This window comes from Tupaia chinensis, unplaced genomic scaffold (assembly GCF_000334495.1).
Source record: "Tupaia chinensis unplaced genomic scaffold, TupChi_1.0 Scaffold000683_1, whole genome shotgun sequence".
NCBI classification, from domain to species: Eukaryota; Metazoa; Chordata; class Mammalia; order Scandentia; family Tupaiidae; genus Tupaia; species Tupaia belangeri.
This window is the reverse complement of record NW_006160206.1, coordinates 56,298-69,008: the sequence shown is the minus strand read 5'-3', so window position 1 is coordinate 69,008 and position 12,711 is coordinate 56,298. Positions and strand designations below refer to the sequence as shown.

Genomic DNA, 12,711 nt, shown 5'->3' with positions numbered 1-12,711 from the left:
CCGGCCACATGTGCGTGAGTTGCCAAGATCCTGAGAGGAGAAAGGAGGAGTAGGGATTGTGGCGTGGCCATCCACCCTGGGGGTGATTTCTGGCTTTCTGTCTCTCTGTCTGGCGAGCGCACGCTCCCTATAGCAAAAACCTCTCAAAAAAAAAAAAAAAAGTCATTTTTCACCCATGGTCACTGATGGCCCCCATTCTCCCTTGCTGCTAAATTATTTCAAAGCAGATCCCCGGTAGCATATTTATTCACAAACATTTCAATATGTATCTCTGGAAATAAAGGTGTTTTTTTCCTTAACGTAACTATAGTCTTATTATGTCTTTAAAATTAATTACTTGATATAAGAAATTCATGCATCTCAAAAGTGATCTTAAAAATTAATATTTTCAAATTGTCAAATAATGCTATAGAATGCATTTCTAGGAGAACAGTTTGGATAAAACATACACACAGTTTTTGGGGACGAGCAGGTGGCATGGTGGTTAAGACACTGGACACTCCCATATGGCTGGCCGGGGTTTTCACCCTTGACTGCACACAGTTTTTAACAAAAAGTTTTGCCAAAGGGTGTGTGCACTTGCCAGAGAGAGAGAGAAAGAATGCATCCCTCCCCACCCCCCATTGGGCGTGGTCTGGCTACAATCCCTTCTCCTCTATTTCTCCTTCCTATTACGATTTTGGGCATGCACACACAGGCACCTGGCACGTTTCTCAAGTTGCTGGGCCCCAAACTTGAACTGTGTAGTCAGCTGTGTGGGACCAGCTGTCTTAACCACCATGCCATGGACTGGTCTGCTCCATTAAAATTTGATGCATATTGGCAAGCTGATCTTCAATAACCCAGACATTCTTATTTTCTCAGCAGTAGATGAGTAAATGACTCTTGCTGACATTGCCTCACACTCTCCCTAACACTAAGTATTATGATTCTTTTTACCTTTTGGCAGTCTGATAGGAACCAAACTTCTTTAAAAAAAAAATTTGCTATAGGGTCCATGCCTTTGCCAGAGAGAGAGATAGACAGACGACAGACTGTGTGAAAGATAATAACCCCCAGGAGAGTGGCCACACTGCATTCTCTTTTCTCTTTGATTCTCTTCTCAGGATATTGGGCATGCATGCACACGTGCTTGGTGTGTTTTCCAAGCTGCTGGGTGTCTGGGATTGAAACCATAGTTGGCCATGTGGGATCCAGCCATCTTAACCCCCATACCACTGACTGTCCTCTATTACCAAGCTTCTTTATTATTATTATTTTTATGTTTATTGTCTGTATTCCTATAAAATGCAGATTCACATCTTGTTTACTATTAGGATATTACCTTTTAAAAAATTGATTAATACAATTCTTTAGAGTATTTTATAGATACTAACTTTTGGTATGTGTTGCAATAATTTCCTATTTGTCATTTGCTTTTCATTTTGTTTATAGTGGCATTTATGATCCAGATATGTTTTATTTTCAAGTAATCATATCTGTCCATTTTATGACTTCTGTATTATACAGCATAGTTTCAAAGGTCCTTCCTCCAAGAATATGAAAAGTTTCCTATACTGTCTAGTAACATTTTGTTCTATTTATATTTTTAGTAATTAGTTCATCTGCAATTAATTTTGGGGTATGGTTTATGATAAGAATTTAAATAATTTCTCTATATGGGCCTGGCAGGTGGCGTAGTGTTTAAGGGCACTGGACTTCCACGTGGCTGACTGTGGTTCGAGTTACAGACCTAGAGGCTTGGTTTCTCACTTTCTTTCTTTCTCTGGTCAAATTAAAATAAATAAACAAATAAAGTTAAACAAAATAATTCTTTTTTAAAAAGTTATTTCCATACTTGTCGATATACTATTCTTTCTCCTTTATCAGCAATTATTAGATGTCTGCACTAATCGGGGTCTGTATGGGCTTCTCTATTCTATTGATTCATTTATTTATTCCTTTGTCAGAGCACATTGTTTAATTGACCATAGTTTTATAATACATTTCGCTATCTGGGATGGCAATTTCTCAACTTCTTTTTGAAAGTTTTACTGGATATTTTCACACCTTTAGTATTGTAAATAAAATTTAAAATAGATTCAGATTTCCTTACAAGTCCCACCAGAATTTTTATTGAAGTTGAATTAAGTTTCAAGGTTAATTTGAGAGATACTAACAACTTTGAAATATGAAGCCTACCCATGCAGGCATGTGATGTCTTCATTTTTTAAATGTCTATATGCCCTAAATGAAGGTTTAATGGTATTTTTCATATTGTATTAGACATTACTAATTGGAGTTATTCTGAGAAACTTTATCCTCTTTCTTGGTAATGTTATGAGAACTTTGGTCTTTTATATATGGTTTATGCTAATGCTTTCTGTATAAAGTACATCTAGCCACATCAGTGGACTATCTTCTTTATTACTATTTTCTCAAGACTTTTTTTTTTTTAGATTTTCTAGGTAAGTGGTATAGTTTCCTAGTTTACTTTTTTTTTTTTAACAGTATGTATTCTTATTCTTTTACCTTTTTAAAAGATTTTTGCCATAGGGCACATGTGCTCACCAGAGAGGGACAGAGGGAAAGTAAGAAATTAACCCCCCCCCCAGGGGGAATGGCTACACCACAGTTCCTTTTCCTACATTCTGCTTTTGGGATTTTGGGCATGCACACATGTTCAGTGATTTTCAAGCTCCCAATCTGGGGCTTGAACCACAGTCAGCCATGTAGAAGTTGAACACCTTAACTACCCAAGCTGTTGATCTGGGTCTTGAACCACAGTCAACCATATGAAACTCCAGCATCTTAACTACCACACCATCTGCTGGCCCCTATTTTTTCACCTCTTGTACTGCATATAGGGTCCATCCATGCTTCCATGAGGGGGGATGACCATGCTGCAATCCCTTCTTCTCCATTCTCCTCTCAGGATCTCAGGATTTGGGGCACCCACACATACCCACCCCCAGCTTGAGTTTTAAGCCACTGGGTCTGGGACTTGAACCATGGTTGACTACGTGGGAGTCCAGTAACCATTATGTCATCTGCTGGTCCCTCAAAATATTATTTCTAAAATGAAAGTTGGTTGATACTGGGGGGTAACACAGTGAAAACTGAAATACTACATATTTTAGAAAGAGATTGCAGTGGGACCATACCCTATTGGAGGGTGTTTCCTGCCTCCTTTCTCCCTCTCTTTCTGTTTCTGTCTCTCTCTGGTAAGTGCACACACCCTATAGCAATTAAAAAAAAATTCATATAGGAATTGTATATATATCTGTCATGTTTTTCTCTAATAAATTTTTGAAACACTATTTCAGTTATTTTTATTTTGAGATGTAGTTGAGAAGTAAAAATTAAGGGTATAGCCATATAAACTGAAATATTGCCTTTGCATGCTGTCTTTCATAGTCTGTATCTCATTTTTTAATAATTAACCTTTTTGGGACCAGCAGGTAGCATAATGGCTATGTCGCTGGACTCCCATGTAGTCGACCACAGTTTGAGTCCCAGACCCGGTGGCTTAAACTCACATCAGGCGTGTGTGCGTGCATGCCCAGGATCCCGAGAGGAGAAAGGAGAAGAAGGGTTGGCAGTGTGCCATTCCCCTGGGGGGGGGGGGGCATGTCTCGCTTTTTTGTGATTTCTCACTTTCTGTCTTTCTGTCTCTGTCTCTCTCTATCTTTCTGGCAAGAGCACGTGCCCTATAGCAAAAACCTCTCAAAAAAAAAAAAAGTAAAAAAAAAACTTTTGTGAGTAAAAATTTAGATTGGAAAGGTAAATATTGGGCCTCTGGGTGTTTTATTTGCTTCCTCTCTTGTAGTTATTAAAATTTTCTTTTGTTTGCTTTATCGTCTCCCCTCCCCCCATTCTGCTCAGTATATTTACTTATGTGCTCACTATTATGGACATAAAGTAGTTTCGGAATTGCTAACTCACACCCATCTCAAAAGTAAACTTATTAACCAGAGAACAATACTGAGTATAGCTCTTTTTTTTTCTTTTCCTTACAAAATATTGTTTTCCTAAGTTGATTTGGTTAGTTTTTATCCCTCTATCTCCTCTGTTCAGTATAAAATTGAAATTATCCCTGTGGGGTTAGGAGACCTGCTGTAAAGATCTCTTTCTAGTCAGCCATATAAGATTGTATGATTATATTATATTATATTCGTAATAGAGTTGTTTGTATTTCATTTTGGTTCCCCCCACTTTCTGGTTGATTTGAACTACTTATTTATTAGGAGGGACATGCAAAACAGTCCCCTTGTTCTGAGAGTCAGAACATACTCATAGACCTACCTAATCATTTCCAGGGTATACTTCGAAAACTACCATTCCTCCCATCCCTTCTATTCCATTCTCATTTCTCCCTTCTTTTTTTCTTTTTAAAGGTTTTTGCCTTAGGGTACGTGCGCTCACTGGCAGGATGGGGGGGGGTGGATGGCTGAAACAGTGAGAGGGCTTTCCCACTATACAATACGGCAGGTGAAAAAGCTGTGAAGTAAGATACTAAGAAGAAGAAACCTGAAGCCAATAAGGCTGATGCCAATGGCAGAGTTAAAAAGGATAACCCCAAGGCTAAAAAGCCCAAGAAGGGGAAGCCCCATTGCAGCTGAAACTCAGTCCTAGTCTGAGGCATTGGCAGATATTCCCGGTCTGCCATGTATTCCAGGAAGGCCATGTACAAGAGGAAATACTCGATCACTAAATCCAGGATTGAAAAGAAAAAGGAGAATGTTCTTGCGACTGTCACAAAACCAGTTGGTGAAGACAAGAATGGTGGTACCCGGGTGGTTAAACTTTGCAAAATGCCTAGGTATTATCCTACTGAAGATGCGCCTCAAAAGCTGTTGAGCCACGGCAACAAACCCTTCAGTCAGCAGGTGAGAGAGCTGCGAGTTAGCATCATTCCTGGGACCATTCTGATCATCCTCACTGGAGACCACAGAGGCAAGAGAGTGGTTTTCCTGAAGCAGCTGAGCAGTGGCTTGCTCCTTGTAACTGGGCTGCTGGTTCCCAGTTGAATTCCACTGCGTAGAACACACCAAAAATTTGTCATTGCCACCTCCACAAAAATTGATATTAGCAAAATAAAAATCCCAAAGCATCTTACTGATGCTTACTTCAAGAAAAAGAAACTACAGAAGCCCAGATACCAGGAAGGTGAGATCTTCTATACAGAGAAGGAGAAATACAAGATTTCAGAGCAGCACAAGGTTGATCAGAAAGCTGTGAACTCGCAGATTCTACCAAAAACCAAAGCTGTTCCTCAGCTCCATGGCTACCTGCAATCAGTGTTTGCTCTTTCAAATCGAATTTATCCTCACAAATTGGTGTTCTAAATTTTTTGCCAAGAACCTAATTAAATAACTGATCATAAAAAAAAAAGTGAGAGGGAAAGTGAGAAATCATGGTGGGGAGGATGGTTATGTCACCATCCTTTCTCCATTCTCCTAGGATTTTGGTCATGCATTCACACATTCCTGCCATGAGTTTCAAGCCACTGTGTCGGGACTTGAATCGTGTTCTGCCAGTGAGAGTCCAGCGATGTAACTGCTACGCCATCTGCTAGTCCCTATTTCCCCTTTCTGTTAACCTCATTTCTGCCTACATCCTGTAGATAACCAATCTCATTAACTTTTTGCTTTATCTTTTTTGGTTTTGTTTTAAACAAATTAGTGGAGATAGATACATTTTGTCCTATCTTCTTTCTTACATGAAGGGTAGCATATTCTGGATTGGGGTCCCCAAACACTGGGCTTCAGACCCATGCCTATCTGTGGACATTAAGGAGCCAGGCCAGGCTTCTGAGCAGTACTAATCCGTGGAGCAGGAGATGGACTGTGGGCAAGTGAGCGCGGTTTTGTCTGCATTTGTAGACACTCCCTATGGCTTACATTGCCACTGGGTTCCTCTCCTTTTCAGATCATTGGTGGTACTGGCTTCTCATGGGAGCACGAAACCTATTATTGTGTGATTGCTTCATTGTATATTGCAATATATAGTGTGGTAGTGGTGGAAATGGGGTGCACAGTGTACATGATAGCTTGGGTCATCCCAGGACCAACCACCTCCCACACCTCACCCTCTGCCCCCATCTAGGGAGGGATTGTCTTCCATGAGGCTGGTTCCCGGTGCCAGGAAGGTTGGGGATTGCTGCTCTGGATATTCTTTTGTGCTTTGCTTTACTAATATATCTTATTATAAGATAACATTATTATTATATATTAGTAAGTATATCTAGTTTATCCACTTAATGCACCAAAGAATCAATACTTATCAGTGAGTGGAACATTTCTAATTATTATTTATAGCTGTGTAATGATCTGTCATGTGGATGTGTCATAGTTTATTCAACCACTGTCCTATGTCTGAACATTTACATTGTTTTCAGCATTTTGCAAATATAAACTGTTGCAGTGAATAGGCTTCAGTGTATATACTTTGTTGTTGAGGTGTATCATCAGGATGAATTTCTAAGAGTACCATTGTGGGGTTAAAGGGTAAGTGCATCTGTTGTATTGTTAGGTATTACTAAATTTCCCTCCAGAAAAGTTGTATCAGTTGGTAGTCTCTCCAGCACTGTTGTCTGTTGTGTGAGAATACAGGTTTTTCCACAGCATTGCCAGCAAATGTGTTATATGTTTTAATTTCTCCCAATCTAATGGGTAAGAATGATAGTACAACAGTGTTGTAATTTACATTGTTCTTTTTTTTTTTAGTGGTTTTTGTTTTGTTTTGTTTTTGCTATAGGGCATGTGTGCTCACCAGAGAGACAGAGACAGAAAGCAAAAATCACCCCCCAGGGAGGATTGCCATGTCATGGTCTTTTCTCTTCTCAGGATTTTGGGCACGTGTGCATATGCACCTGGGCTTAAAGTCTCTGAATCTGGGATTCAAACCATGGTCAACCATGTGGAAGTCTAGCAATGTAAACATTGCACCATCTACTGTTCCTATAATTTACATTTTTCTATTGCTAGTGAGAGTGAACATCTTTTCACATATTTAAAGGCCATTTGTGTATCTTTGTTGTGTTTTATTTTTAAAGGTTTTATCTGATGTGTACTTTTTTCTTAAAACTATTTATTCTATTTATTATTTTTATTTTTATTTTGTATAGGACACATGTGCTCACCAGAGAGAGAGAGTTGAGAAAGCTAGCCACCAGATCTGGGCCTCAAACTGTGGTCGGCCACGTGGGAGTCCTGCACCCTACCCATCATGCAACCTGCTGGCCCCTGATACATACATACCTTTTTATCATTACTAAGTTATTTACCTTCAGTTTGCCAGGACACTAGTACATTATAAATATCAGACATTAATATGACTTTTCTCTTTCAGATCTTCCATGGTGGCTTATTCTAATTCGGCAGAAAGCACTGGTTGGCAAACTCCCAGGAGACCATGAGGTCTGCAAGGTTACCAAAATTGCTGTGTTATCACTTTCTGACATGGAACCCCAGGATCTTGAGCTAGAGGTAAGATTAAATCAAAGGCAATTTTATGAAAACCTGATGTAAATAACATAGCAAATATGATGGCTTGGTTTAGTAGAGCAGAAATGTATTTTTAAAAGCTGGATAATAGCTTTTAAAAATTGAATTCTATGGGATCAGCGGATGGAGTAATGGTTACATTGCTGAACTCCCATGTAGTCAATTGTGATTCTAGTACTGGACCTGAAGGCTTAAAACTCACATCGGGCATGTGTGTGTACGCACATGCGTGCCCAAAATTCCAAGAGGAGAATGAGGAGAATGGATTGCAGCGTGGACATCTCCCCTGGGGGGTGATTTCTCCCTTTCTGTCTCTCCTATGAGCATACATGTCCTATAAAAAAATCTTTCTTTAAAAAAGAAAAAAAAAGAATTTAACTCTATAGTTTTCAAATTTCATTTTAGTAGTGGAACCCTTGCTTCAAAATCTCTGAAATCCAATATAGAAGACACATAAAAAGCAAAGCTGCAGGCCAGCAGGTGGCATGGTGGTTAAGAATCTGAACTCACACACGGCCAAGTCCTAGATCTAGGCCTTAATTTCTCATGTTCCCTCCCTCTCTTTCTGTTTCTCTCTGGTGAGCACATGTACCCTATAGCAAATTAAGTAATAATAATAAATCTTTTTTAAAGAATTATTTTATTTAACTTGATTTATTATAATTTGACTAGAGAAGGACAGAGGGGGAGAGAGAGAAAGAAAGCTACCAGGTTGGAGACTTGAGACTTGAACCACAGTCAACCATGTGGGAGTCCAGTGTCCTTAACCACCATGCCACCTGCCAGCCCCAAATAAATAATTATTTAAAGGAAAAAAAAAAAAAAAAGCAAAGCTGCTTTGGTTTATGTGGTGTTGTGCATGGGGGTTGGGCTGATCCTTGGGACCCTGCCCACTTTGACTCCACTGGGAAGATACCTTTTGCTTCCAGGCAGGCCTAGGGCTCTCCACAGGTAGCTGAAAACTCCTGATTTGGGGGAAAGGGAAGTCAAGAAGGAAAGATTTAACTTTCACAATATCTTCTTTTATCTATAGTTCTTGACATTTTTTTAACTATATATTACTTTTGTAACTATGCAAAAATTTTGTAAAAGGAAGAAAATCACTGATTTAGTGTAATCTTTTCATTTTTCAGGGAGAAACCAAGCCCATAAATAGAGTGGTTTAAGGCCAAAGTAATGAGATTTCCCAGGGTCAGTGACTTTCTACCATAAAGGACTGCCTCTTGGTGGAAGCTGTTTATGAAAGGATCTATATCATGTCTGCTATTGGTGTGAGGATTTGACATTAGTGGTTGATACCACTCTGCCATAGCCCATTTTGCCACTATGTGCCAGGCAGGCCCGTATATTATGTGGACTATTACGTTTAGTCCCTAGGCCACCCTATAATGTAGGTACTATAAAGGAAAGGAAGAATTGAAAGAGTTGGAAGGGGGAAGGGTTAAGTCACACAGCTAGAACATGGTAGGGTTCACACCTGGACTCAGGCAGTCCGGTCCTATATCCCTCCTTGTAATCCAGATAAGTAACAGATAATGAAACATGTACTGCCCCACTTAATACATGTTTTCCCATGCTGAATTCTTGGGGAGAAAGTTTGGTGCAGGGTTAAATTGCTTTAAAAAGTAAGTTTAAAATAGCTATTTTTATGCTTCAAGACTTCATTGGAAGTTTGACAATCTAATTTTTGAGACATTAATATTAAAATTAATTTAAGATGACCTTGACATTGTTATAAGAATCAAAAAAGATTAAAGTGGTTCTCTTTTTATTGGTGCTAATGCTAAAACACTTGACTATTACTAATTCAGAGACAGAAAATATAGGTGGAATTTAGGCCTAATAAAAGCAGATATTTAGGGGCTGGCAGGTGGCGTGGTGGTTAAGGATCCTGAAATCCCACATGGCTGACTGCGGTTCAAGTCCTGGGCCTGGAAGCTGCTTTCTCACTTTCCCTCTCTCTCTGTGGTCAAATTTAAATAAATGATAAATAAATTAAAAATAGCACAGATATTTTCAGTTTTTATTTGCATTTCTTTTTGTTGTAGCACAACCAGACTAACAAAAATTTTATTCATTTTCTAAGTGAGTATGTCTTTATCAGTGCCTGTTGATTGGCTGCGTTGGCATATTGAAAAGTTTGGCATGGCTTGCTGTCATCAACCCTTTCCTCTCCCTTAGGCTGGCACTCAGATTTGAGCATTAAGTCCAGGATCTTTGGCAGTTAGGTTTAGAACAGAGGACCAGCTCACCTAGAACCTCATCCATCTGACAGTCATTAATTTGCTTATTTGGTACTCTGATACCTAGAGAAATTAAATGTCATGCCTCATCCATACATGGTTGGAGCCTTTTTTTTTTTTTTTTTTTTTTTGGCTTTTCAATGAGGTATTCTGATGTCCTTCATGACTGTCAATTTGTAACTTTATTTTGAATTGCTAGAAGGTACATGCTTTTGCCAGAGACACAGAGAATAGGAGAGAGAGACAGAGGACACCTTTCAATGGAGCATTCTTTTCTTCGCCACAGTCTCTTTCTTCCATTTCTCACTGTGGTCTGGATTTGGGGTACACATGTACATGTGCCTGCCGTGTTTCTCAAACTGCTGCGGCCAGGATTTGAACTATAGTCAGCCATGTGGGATCTGGCTCACTAGAAGCTATCTCAGTTTGTAGCATTTTTAAGCCTGGTATCTGACTATAGTAAAAGTGGAGGGAAAAACAACTGTAGGAAATAATGTTTACATGGAATTCTTAAATTCACAAAAATGTGAATATTATGAAAGCTTTAAGGACTTTTTTATTCTTTGAACTTTTCCTTTTTTCTCTCTGGGTAGTCTAAAGGAAAGAGATTATGTTCATATAAAAAGGAAAATGAGATCTCCCCGATGTGACATAGTTGAATGTTTTTATAGCTGTTGGGCTACTAAACTACAGCATTAATAGAGGCATCACAGATTATGGTCCCTGTTAAGAGCTGAAAACACAATGACTCTTGCCATTTACAGGTAAAAGTAACTCATATAGAGAAAATATTTCTGGATCCTGTCATAGTGAATAATTTGGCACACCTTTCTCTCAAGCACACCTTCGTACTTGCACCTTTTCCCCTTCTTTTAATCCTGTTTTATGGTGACAAGAATTTTGCAACAGTTAGTAACAGAAAGGGCAAAGTACAGCTATGTTGAAAATCAGTAATTTCTTGCTTATATTGTAACATGTTAATTTAAATCTTTCGCACCCTTATTTCAGTTTCCACATAACCATATTCAAAAGTTTTAAAGGACCAGCAGTGGCATAGTGGTTACATTGCTGGACTCCCACATAATCGACTGTGCTTTGAGTCCTGACTGGGTGGCTTAAAAGTCACTCTGGGAGTGTGCGTGTGCATGCCCAAAATCCCGAGAAGAGAATGGAGAAGGGGTTGCAACACGTTCATCCTCCCCAAGGGATGATTTCTTGCTTTCTGTCTCTTTGGCAAGCACATGTGCCCTATAGCAAGAATCTCTCTTAAGGGAAAAAAAAAAGGTTTTAAGAGACTTAGTCATTCTATTTATTTATTTATTTTGGGTTTTTGCTGTACGGTATATGTGCTTGCTGGGGGAGGGGAGGAGTGAGAAATCTCTCCAGGGAGGATGACCATGCTGCAGTTCCTTCTCCTCTAGTCTCTTCTTGAGACTTTGGATGCTGCACATGCATACGCACCTGGCATGATTGTTTTAGCCACCAGGTCTGGGACTTGAACCGTGGTTCACTTCAGCCATGTGGGACCCAGCACCTTAACCTCCATGCCCTCTGCTGGCCTGGAAGCTTCATCATTTTTAAATTGTACTTTTCTAATTATGTAGTAAATTATAAAGAAGGAAAAAAATTCCACTACGTAGTAATGGTCAGTATTCTTGTGAGTTTTAGTAGTTTCTTCCATTTGTCCAAGCTCTTTGGAGGACGAATATTATTTTCTAATTTTTCAGATTTTTTAAAAAAATTTGCCATAGAGCACTTGTGCTGGCCAGAGAGAGATGGGGTAGAGGAAGGGTGTGAGAAAGCACACCCCCCAGAGGGGATGGCAGCTCCACAGTCCTTTCTCTATTCTCCTCTCATAATTTTGAGCATACATGCACACATGCCCAGCAAGAGTTTCAAGCCGATAGGTCCAGGATTTGAACTGCACAGTTAGCCATGTGAGATCCAGCTACCTAACTACCAAGCCACCTGGCTAACCCTAGAATAATTTTTTACACTTTATATATTTTTCTCTACTTAACTCCTCTTATTTCTTATGAATATATATATCTTATACACATAATAAGAATCAAAATGAAACTAATTCTGGTGTCTTCTCAGTATATATCTTTTTTTCTTTGAGATATATCGTTGCTATAGGTGCATGTCTCGCCAGAGAGACACACAGCAAGAAATCACCCCCTGAGGGGTATAGACATGCCACAATCCTTTCTCCATTTTCCTCTTGGGATCTTGGGCGTGCATGCACATGCACCCAGCATGAATTCAAGCCACCAGGTCTGGGTCTAAAACCAGAGTCGGCCATATAGGAGTCCAGCAATGTAACCATTACGTTGTCTATTGGTCCCTCAGTGTATCTTTCTAGTTTGGATGCCTGTGTATCACTTTGTATAATCCATTGCCTTTATTCTTTCTAATAACCCTCAAGCTCTTCAGTTATTTTCTCAGATTTCTTAAAGCTTAGTCTGTCTTCTGCAATTAGAGCAGAAACAATTTTTTTGCAGAGTCTGGCATTCATAGAATTTCTAGTTTTGTACCTCAGTTGCCTTTTTATTTCAAGTATATACTTTATTTGGTATTATAAATTATTAAAAATTGTAAATGTTTTCTTAATTCTCCTACTATAATATTCATACCATATAGCTCATCTATATGAAGTATATTATTCATTGATGTTGGTATAGTCACAGTCATCTGATGGTCAGCACAGTCAGTTTCAGAACATTTTAGTCACCCCTCCCATAAAAATGTTGTACTCATTAGCAGTTAGTCCTTATTTCCCTCCATGTCCCAGCTGCCCCTGAATTTGACAACCTCTATTTTCCTTTCTGTCTCTTAATTTGTGTATTCTGGACACCTCATATAAATGAATCATTAAATATATGGCCTTTTGTTTTTTCTCTTTTTCTTTCCTTTTGCTATAGGATGCAAGTGCTTGCCTGAGGCATAGGGAGAAGGAGAGTGAAAGAGAAAGTGAGAAA

At 39.1% G+C, this 12,711-nt stretch overlaps 1 protein-coding gene and 1 pseudogene across 1 annotated transcript in view; both read left to right on the top strand.

The window, feature by feature from the left end:
- The window catches only part of LOC106736196 (60S ribosomal protein L6 pseudogene), a 14,311-nt pseudogene extending 8,984 nt beyond the window's left edge, over window positions 1-5,327 (top strand).
- LOC102490825 (phosphatidylinositide phosphatase SAC2) overlaps window positions 1-12,711 on the top strand; it is a gene marked incomplete at its 3' end in the record, with an annotated part of 143,405 nt that overhangs the window by 74,729 nt on the left and 55,965 nt on the right. Inside the window, 1 exon segment of the mRNA XM_027776563.1 lies at window positions 7,333-7,469. Coding sequence (XP_027632364.1) covers window positions 7,333-7,469 — 137 coding nt within the window.